We start from the raw sequence: 9,466 nt of genomic DNA, 5'->3' as shown, positions 1-9,466 counted from the left end.
AGCGCTGAGGGAGCGCCGCGCTGTCGGAGGGTCAGCGCTGAGGGAGCACTGCAGAAGGTGCCATCCTTTGCAAACTATCTTAATCCGTCCCGTACCTGGGCTCACCTCACTCTTGGCTGTCTGTTGGAGGTGAAAAGTCTTTCAAAGGCCCTCCTGATTTGAATGGCTGCAGAAACAGTGGGGCTTGTGCCTTCTGTCTGACCAGCACCAATTGCACCAGCCTATCAGAAGTTGGGATTCCTGCCTCAGGGAGCCCTTCGCTCAGGACGGGGTATATGTTTGCACGGGGCAGAAGGGATGGATGGGACCCATGCCTCTGACTCTGTGTTCACCAGCATCTTTCCAATTGGATGCATAGGATTACGACGGTGATCATAAAAAACTGAGACGACGGGAAAAGAACAGGATTGCGGCTCAAAAAAGTCGACAGAAGCAGACGCAGAAAGCGGACAGTTTGCATCAGGTAAGGAATGGTGCCTTCATTGAATCCCTACAGCATGGAAGCAGGCCCTTCTAGTTCACACTGACCTTCCAAAGAGCGTACCTCCAAGATCCACCCTATCCCTGTAACCCTACACTTCCCACGGCCAATCCACCTAGCCTACACATCCCTGCACACTATGGGGATATTTAGCACGGCCATTCCAACTAACCTGCACGTCTTTGGACTGTGGGAAGAAACTGGAGCACCCGGAGGAAACCCACGCAGATACAGGGAGAACGTGCAAACTCCACACAGATAGTCACCCAAGGGTGGAATCGAACCTGGGTTCCTGGTGCTGTGAGGCAGCAGTGCTAACCACTGCGCCACCCGCAAGAAATCAGGGCTCTTCCGGGACTTGAACCTAGATCTCTCGCGTATCTGCAACATACAACGCCTTAAGTGAGAACCATGCCCCAAACTAACGAGCCATCACTTTGTGCCCTCTCTAGGTTGGCTTTGCTTAGGCTCTCCACCAGAATCTTCCAGCCCAGAAGGAGGCCATTTGGCCCAACAGGCCCTGCCAGCTCTTTGAAAGAGCTCTGCAATAACCAACCAACATTCTCCCACCCCATCCAGGTTTCAAAAGCAAAGGTGGCGCCCTGTAAATTTAATGCCACCATATTTTAAATGGTTTGACAGTTGGTGGTAATTATGTTTGTAGTCCAGAGGCCCGGGTTAATGCTCAGGCTGCACACGTCTGGGTTCAAATCCCACAACGGGATTTAAATTCAATTGTCCATTCCGGAAGATGAAGCTAATCTCAGGAATAGTGACCCCCAACTATGATCGCTGAATGTCTTAAAATCCCATCTAGTTCACACATATCCGTTCAGGGAAGGAAATCTGCTGTCCTTAACTGGCCTGGCCTACATGTGATTCCAGAAACTGACTACGAACTGCACTCTGAAATGGCTGAGCAAGCTTCTCAATTCAAGGTCAGCAAAGGGTGGGCCAACAGTACTGGTCTTATCAGTGAGGATTGAATCCTATCCATGAATGAAAAAGAAAATAAGCATTCACTGACTGAAGGCAGATGGATGGGGGGGAGAGCGGCGTTGGGTGCATTGCTCATTCTGAGTGAACACAGTCACAATAGGCTGAAACACAGAAAATAACAATTGGCCATTCAGCCCCTCGAGCCTGTTCCACCATTCAGTAGGATCCTGCTTTCTCCCCCATACCCTTTGATCCCTTTAGCCCTAAGAACTATATCTAACTCTTTCTTGAAAACATTCAATGTTTTGGCCTCCACTACTTTTTGTGACAGAGAATCCCACAGGTTCCCCACTCTCTGGGTGAAGACATTTCTCCCCATCTCAGTCCTAAATGGCCCACCCCGTAATCCTTAGACTGTGACCCCCTGGTTCTGGATTCCCCAGGTCATCAGGAACATCCTTCTTGCATTTACCTTGTCTAGTCCTGTTAGAATTTTATAGGTTTCTATACATTCTTGTAGATCCCAGTGAATATAGTCCTAACTGATCCAGTCTCGCTTCATATGTCAGTCCTGCCATCCCAGGAATCAGTCTGGTAAACCTTCGCTGCTCTCCCTCCATCACCAGAACATCTTTCCTCAGATAAGGAGACCTCAAACTGCACACAGTACTCCAGGGCCATCTCACCAAGGTCCTATACAATTGCAGCAAGACATCCCTGCTCCTGTGCTCAAGTCCTCTCACAATGAATCCAACATACCATTTGCCTTCTTCACTGCCTGCCTCACTTGCAGCAACTGATGTTCAAGGACACCCCGGGTCTTCCCCATTTCCCAATCTATCACCGCTCAGATAATAATCTGCCTTCCTGTTTTTGTGCCAAAGTGAATGATCTTGCATTTATTTACATTATACTTCGCCTGCCATATATTTGTCCATTCGGTCGACTTGAATGGTCTCCGTGTGTGCTGTACCTATTCTCTGAATCTGTGTCTGTTTCCCTTTCGGCAAGAGTTGAGTTTGCAACGGGTATCTGCTATTTCTGTCTCTAGGTTATTGCTCCTTCCAGATAGACTTTACAATAACAGTGTTCGGACACAACGTGTTTGTGAGGTCGGGCTTGCGAGGATGTGGTTAGCAACAGAAGTGTTGTAGCCGTCAGCGAGCGTGTGAATCTGATTCTCTGCTCACGTCTGCTTGGCCCTGACTGAACTGACAAAGCAGGCTTCACTGGCGTGCTTCTGAAGGCAAAGCAGTAAATGGAGTTTTGCCCACTGGTGCCTTCAGGTGCCCACAGCTGATGGGTAAGAAAGGGGGTACAGTCGTGATACTGCCTCCCACCTCCAACATCCAGTCAAATTCCCCACCAGGGTGAGGCTTTGTGAGGACACACTACACTTTGGAACAAGTAGAACATTTTTTCTGCCAAATTATTCAAGACATCAAGGAGCCAGGCGTGGGATTTTAAACAGTGTCGTTCTATCCCAGCAGCATGGGATTCGGGAGCAGGAGTAGACCATTCAGCCCCTTGTGCTGGGCTGGGCATTGAAACAGCATTTAAGAGGACAGAGATTCCCCTAACGACTGACTGTTAGGGTTAACCAAAGCAGAAGTAATAGGAGTAGGATCAGGCAATTTGGCTCCTTGAGCCTCTCCTCCCATTCAGTGAGATCGCCAACTGTTTGTGGCCTTGACTCCAATTTCCTGTTCTTCTCCCACGATCCTTCGTTTCCTCGTTGATTGTAAAATCTGTCTAACGCAGTAGTGAATAAATTTAAAGACCCTCCTCCCACTGCTCTCTGGGGAAGAGAATTCCAGAGGCTAATGACCCTTTGAGAAGAAACATTTCTTCTCATCTCAGTCTTAAAAAGGAGATCCCCTAATTTTTAAATAGTGTTCCCTCGTCCTGGACTCTCTCTCATTAGGGGAAAACATCCTCTGAGCTTTCACTATCAAGTCCCCACAGGATGGTGTGTGTTCAGTAAGACTGCCTCTCATTCTTCTAAATTCCAATGGATACCAGCATAACCCTGTCATCATCAAACAACCACCCCCCTTCCCAGTTGAGCAAACCTTCTCTGAACTGCTTCTGAAGCAATCCCATATACTTCCTTAAGTAAAGAGTCCAAAGTGAGGAGGCCAGATGCAGTCTCATCTACAATTGCAGCAAAACTTTTATGCTCGATTCCTTGTCCAATAAACGCCAACAATGCCATTTGCCTTCCTAACCACTTGCTGCACCTACATATTAATGTTCTGTGATGGACTCATGCCACAGACTAGTACAGTATGGCACTTTGTTTCGACAACCGCCACCCCGGGGGTCATAAGGTCAAGATACTGCAGCAGACCAGAGGGAGTGGTTAGCACTGCTGCCTCACAGCACCAGGGACCCAGGTTTGATCCCACCCTTGGGCGACTGTCTGTGTGGAGTTTGCACGTTCTCCCCGTGTCTGCGTGGGGTTTCTGCAGGTGATCTGGTTTCCTCCCACAGTCCAAAGATATGCAGGTTAGGGTGGGATTGGCTGTGCTAAATTGCCCCATAGTGCCCAGGGATGTGCAGGTTAGGGTGGATTGGCCGTGCTAAATTACCCCATAGTGCCCAGGGATGTGCAGGTTAGGGTGGGATTGGCCGTGCTAAATTGCCCCATAGTGCCCAGGGACGTGCAGGTTAGGGTGGGATTGGCCGTGCTAAATTGTCCCATAGTGCCCAGGGATGTGCAGGTTAGGGTGGGACTGGCCGTGCTAAATTGTCCCATAGTGTCCAGGGATGTGCAGAAAAGGTGGATTAGCCGTGGGGAATGCAGGGTTAAAGGGCAGGGGTTGGGTGTGGGTGGGATGCCCTTCAGCTGGGCAGTGCAGACTCACTGAGCTGAATGGCGTCTTCAGTGCTGTAGGTATTTTTATGAGTTGGGGGTCATGTGGCAGTTCAGTGCCTTGCTTCACCTCTTTCTGAGCGGAGCCCTGTTTTGTCCCTTCAGGAGTATGAGCAGCTGGAGAGAGAGAACGCCTCGCTGAAGAAGGAAATCCAGGGCCTGCGCGACGAGCTGAAGCACTGGAAACAAGTGGTTCAGCAGCACGAACCACACTGCTCTATGCTGTCTGTGAATGGCACAGCCTTTGTTGGCAAACAGCACGTCAACGTGACAGACTTTCTAGCTGAAGACTGGCAGAAAGCAGAGGTCATGATGTACTAGACTGCAGCTCTCTAGAGAGAGTGTTGGGTTGGTGGGGGCTTGGGGTTAGGATGCAATAAGGCTAAGAGGGGAGGGGGGGAGGGGAGGGGGTGTTGAGGTTACTGTGTACTTCCAGCAGGTATCATCCAGAAGCAGGTGGGCTCCGAAACTCACCCTGACTCCCCTACTTTAAGGTCACGCGTCAATGACTCCCAACGACGGTGGAGTGAAATTGCTGGATCTGGAGCAGACAGACACATGCGCTGGGAGCAGAAGACGGCCACTCTGCCCCTCGAGCCCGCCCTATTCCCAGCAGCTTCGTTCGCAGACTCCCCAGAACTCTGGACGGCCAGTGGTGTACAACCATGGACTGTGCGCTTCTGCTGCCACCGACTGATAGTTGTGGCTTCAGAGCGATTTTGTTTCGGGCGATTTCTGAAGCAGCTTGAGAATCCCATGGCAGGAAAGGAGGCAACATGAAGCAGTGTGTCATCATCATGTGTTTCCAAAGTCCCCGTGAACTGGGCCAGCTCCTGTCGCTTGGAAAGTAAAGCCTTTTTCTTTTGATCTGCGTGAACAGACGCAGCGGTGGATGCGTGCTTTGCTGGATGCTTGGTGAGTGAGTGAGCAAAGGAAGCATTTGAAGACTTGGGAAACAGTTTGCATCTCCTCCACTTTGTCATCTGTGGGAGAGTCCATGACCCCTGCTTTACAGTTCCAGTTCCCTACATTCAAAGCCTTGAAGCAGATGCAGTGCTGTTTTTTTAAAATATCTATTTCAAACCAGTCGCACAGATTGCTGATGTGAGTACATTTTCTACCCAGATACGGGGTTAAAATGTGCAGTTTTTTAGAAACAAGTTAGAAACAAAGGCCCAGCAGTTATTGCCTCGACCCTAAATGCCCCTTGAAGTTGGTGGTGAGTCATCGCTTTGAACGGCTGCAGTTCATTGGGGGAAGGTATATCTAAGGGTCACCCAAGGTACACCCATCACCTTGAACTGCTGGAGTTCATTGTGGGGGAAGGTACACCCAAGAATTTGTGACTGCAGACTTAAAAAGGAGCTTGAAATGAGAGCCAGGCCATTAAGTGGGGAGATGTCAGGAAGCATTTCTTTAAATGTAGGGAAGTGTGTAACTCCCACTATCAATGACTAATGTTTTTGGATGCTCTCAATCACTTAAAATCTCAACTAAAAATTGATAGATTTTTCTTTTAACGGGACCAAAGTGGGTTTCACTTTCTTCATTTATCAGATGTGAGCATTGCTGGCCAGGCCAGTATTTGTTGTCTGTCCCTAACTGCCTGTGACTGGGTGTTGCTCTGCCATTTTGAGCAGGGGCGGTTCAGAATCAATCTCAATGCTGTGGGTCAGAAGTCAAGTGTAAGCCAGACCGGGTAAGGAAGGCAGATTTCCTTCCCTCAAGGGCATTAGTGAACGAAATGGGCTTTTACAACTATTGATGATGACTTAATGGACGAGGAAGTGAATGGTCTCCCCTTGCTCAGACACTAGCTGCATTATTTGGTTGACAGAGATGGGGGTGGGGGTAGAAGTCGCAGAGAGAGAGACTGAGCAAAATGTGCTCTCCCTCTTCCCTGCAGGTCAAAATGCGCAGTAATCCATTCCAAACTTGTGGATCTATGAGATCAGCTTCCTGAAGCAATCCCTATTGTGTTGTTCCAAGGCCCTGATTTTTTAACACTGATGACTGATTCATCTGAAATAGGAGCAGGAGAAGACCATTCAGCCCTTCACACTTGCTCAGCCATTCCATCAGATCATAACTGATCTATCCACTGTCCCGTGTTTCCCGTTCCTGTCTACCCATCGATCAATTTCTATCTTGACTATGTTCAATGACTAAGCATCCACAGCTCCCTGGGTAGAGAATTCCAGAGATTCACAACCTTCTAAGCAAAGATGTCTTCCCTTCATCTCGCTCCTAAATGGCCTGCCCCCTCAGCCTGAGACTATGAGCCCATTTTTCCACAATTCCCCGTCAAGTTTGGGGAGTCAGCTCTATCCTACCAAGCCCTTTGGGAATTTGGCCCGCTTGTGAAAAGATTTGGTAAAAGGTCACCTTCCTTGTCATCCTAAACTCCAGACCCACAGACCTAGTCCAGCAGGGAGGGAGTTGAGGATTCAATCACCTATTAGTACAGTGGTCATCCCAGAGAGCCACTTGGTGGATGGGATGTACCGTTGCAGATTGCTGGCATTGTCTGGCCTGGTTAGTATTCTCTGCATTTCCAGTGTGCCCACATAGGGCAGGATGCGAAAGATTTTGGAGAATGTAGAGTAAGGGCCAAGGATTGGGGGATTGGGCTTCAGTTCATGGAGAAGCTCGAATTGTTCTTCCTAAACCAGTGAAGGTTAAGAGGGGATTTACAGCTGTGTTTAAAATTAAGAAAGTTTTTGATGGCAGGACAGGTAGAGCTGTGCAGCATTCTAGGCTTCATTAATAGAGCCATAGAATGGGGGAGGTTATGGTGAACGTATATAGGACACTGTTAGACCCCAATTGGAGTATTGTGTACAGTTCTATGCACAACTTCATATGAAGGATAGGAATGCATGGAGAGAGAGTGGAAGCAGTTTACAAGAATTGTTCCAGGGATAAGAAACTACAGTTATAGGTTGGACAAGTTGGGACTATTCTCCTTGGAGAGAAGTCAAAAGGGAGATTTGATAGAAGTTTGCAAAGTCATTGGGGGTCTGGAAAAAGAGAGAAACTATTCCCGCTTGTAAAAGGATCGAGGAGCAGCGGGCATGGTTTTAAAATGTTTTGTGAAAGAAGCAAATGCGAAGTTTAGAAAGAAACTTTCTCACGCCTCAAGAAGTTACGGTCTGGATTCACTGCCTGATGGAGGCAGGTTCAATCGAGGGCACTGAGATGGTTATTTAAATAGGAACAACGTGCAGGCTAACGGGGATAACGCAGCAGTTGGGCACTAAGTCAGAATGCAGAGTGGCATTGCTGACACATCAGGCCAAATGGTCTCCTCTTGGACAGTAACCATTCTACGGTTCTGTAATGCTGACAGGGTTGACAGGGAAAGGATGACAGGATGTCGGAGGCTTAGTAATCAGGGGGTGCTGATCCAAGATGATCTGCAAAGGAACCAGAACGGGAGATGAGATGGCAGTGCCATCTTGGAAGTGCTGCTTCAGAGAGTGGTGGAAGCGGATTCAATAGGAACTTTTGGAAAAAAACGGGTCTAGGATTAATACTTGAGGAGAGGGGGAGAAAAATAATTTGTAGAAAAATGGCAAAAAGGTGGGGTGGGTTGGTGTTGCTGGGTTGAATTGGACCCCCAGCAGAGGCACATTGGCCTGAATGACTTCTTCCAGAATTGTAGGAATGAATAGCTGTTTTTCCCCCTCTGGTTTTGGGGAGGGAAGTGTGGATTTGTAGGCATTAATCCCTGGAGCTTGTGAAATAGACGAAATACTGCCCACTTTGCTCTGATGTAGCCAGCTGTCTACAGATGCTGCAGAGTCTACCTGGAGGAGGAACCAAGGAAGGTTGCAGCATTACAGAAACAGTTCTTGCCAAGGAGATTTATACACTAAATAGGAGTAAGCTCTACACTCCCCTTTTACCTCGGTGTAAGATATACCTTCGTTTTGTAAAGTTAATGTATAAAGTTGTGTAAATCCAATTTGGATGTGTATCTATTCTCATGGAATTTAGTTGATTTTTGAAAATAAAGATGAGGAAACAGACTCAGACTGTGGCCTTTCCTACATGAAACGGGGGCTGGTGGTGGTGAACACAGCGGGGGAAGACGACGGTCTCCAAGTAGCAACTTGCTCTGATGTGTGCTGGCCAATTTTGAGGGTGCGTTTGTTTTTGAGGGGTGGTGCTGGGGAAAACCCATTTGGATAACGTCGCACCCTGCGCTCTTTAAAAACAAGGCCCTGTCGAGCGGAAAATTTTGAAAAATGTTTAGCTGGGGGTGAGGGAAGGAAAATTTAAAAGAGGAAAGAGAAAAAAAACCCGCAGAAACTTGAAAGTGGGTCATTGACAAAGAGCTGCTCTTGGTGGTGTGCAAGGGGGAAAAATTCCCACAGCGGTTGAAACGGAGGTGTGAGCCGTCAGTGTGAAATCGCACAGGTATCTTACTGAAGTACGTCAGAGCTGCTCTGCTCTGAGAACGTTTGGCCTTCTACCGGGCCAGGCGTGTACTTGCAGCTGGAGGTCTGATACCTTCCCACAAGCAGACACCCACCCACATCCTGTTTTGATTGGCTTTCCAGTAAATGACCTTTGTGAGAATTTTGAGTGCTTAGGAAACAGCCGATGTGACGTTCAGATACCTGGTGTCTGAAATTCCGTTCTCTCGAACAGGATGTTTTCAAACTTGTGTTTTTTTTTTGACAAAAAAAGAGAGACAGAGAATACAACTGTGCTTGCATAGTCTTCACAGGCTGTTGGGCCCATCTTATGTTCCACAGAACTCCATCCACCCAGCCCATCATCTTACCTCATCACCATATCCCTTTCTCCCCTTACATTTATCCATCAGTACCCTGTGGAAAGTGTCTATTTTATTCACATCCGTGGTAGGTATTTCCCTATTCGCCTACTCTCTGGTTAAGGAGGTTTCTCTCATAGAATCCCTACAGTGTGAAGCAAGACATTCAGCCCAATGTAGTCCACTCCAACCCCCCAAAGAGCCTCTCACCCAGACCCATCGTGCCCCCCCTACTCTATCCCTGTAACCCTGCATTTCCCACAGCTAATCCACGAAACTACACATCCCTGGACACTACAGATAATTTAGCATGACCAATCCACCCTAACCTGCACATCTTTGGACTGTAGGAGGAAACCAGAGCACCCGAAGAAAGCCCCAAGCAAAC

At 48.2% G+C, this 9,466-nt stretch overlaps 1 protein-coding gene across 1 annotated transcript in view; it reads left to right on the top strand.

The window, feature by feature from the left end:
• batf2 (basic leucine zipper ATF-like transcription factor 2) overlaps positions 1–8,326 on the top strand; it is a 68,027-nt gene extending 59,701 nt beyond the window's left edge. Inside the window, exons 4-5 of the mRNA XM_020514420.2 lie at positions 359–463; positions 4,401–8,326. Of these exons, the coding sequence (XP_020370009.1) occupies positions 359–463; positions 4,401–4,616 (321 nt within the window). The 3' untranslated portion in view covers positions 4,617–8,326. The remainder of the gene's footprint in view (positions 1–358; positions 464–4,400) is intronic.
• The last annotated feature ends 1,140 nt before the right edge of the window (positions 8,327–9,466 follow it).

Source organism: Rhincodon typus, chromosome 43 (assembly GCF_021869965.1).
Source record: "Rhincodon typus isolate 14 chromosome 43, sRhiTyp1.1, whole genome shotgun sequence".
NCBI classification, from domain to species: domain Eukaryota; kingdom Metazoa; phylum Chordata; class Chondrichthyes; order Orectolobiformes; family Rhincodontidae; genus Rhincodon; species Rhincodon typus.
The sequence above is the reverse complement of the archived record's forward strand: the minus strand, read 5'-3'. Positions and strand labels throughout refer to the sequence as shown.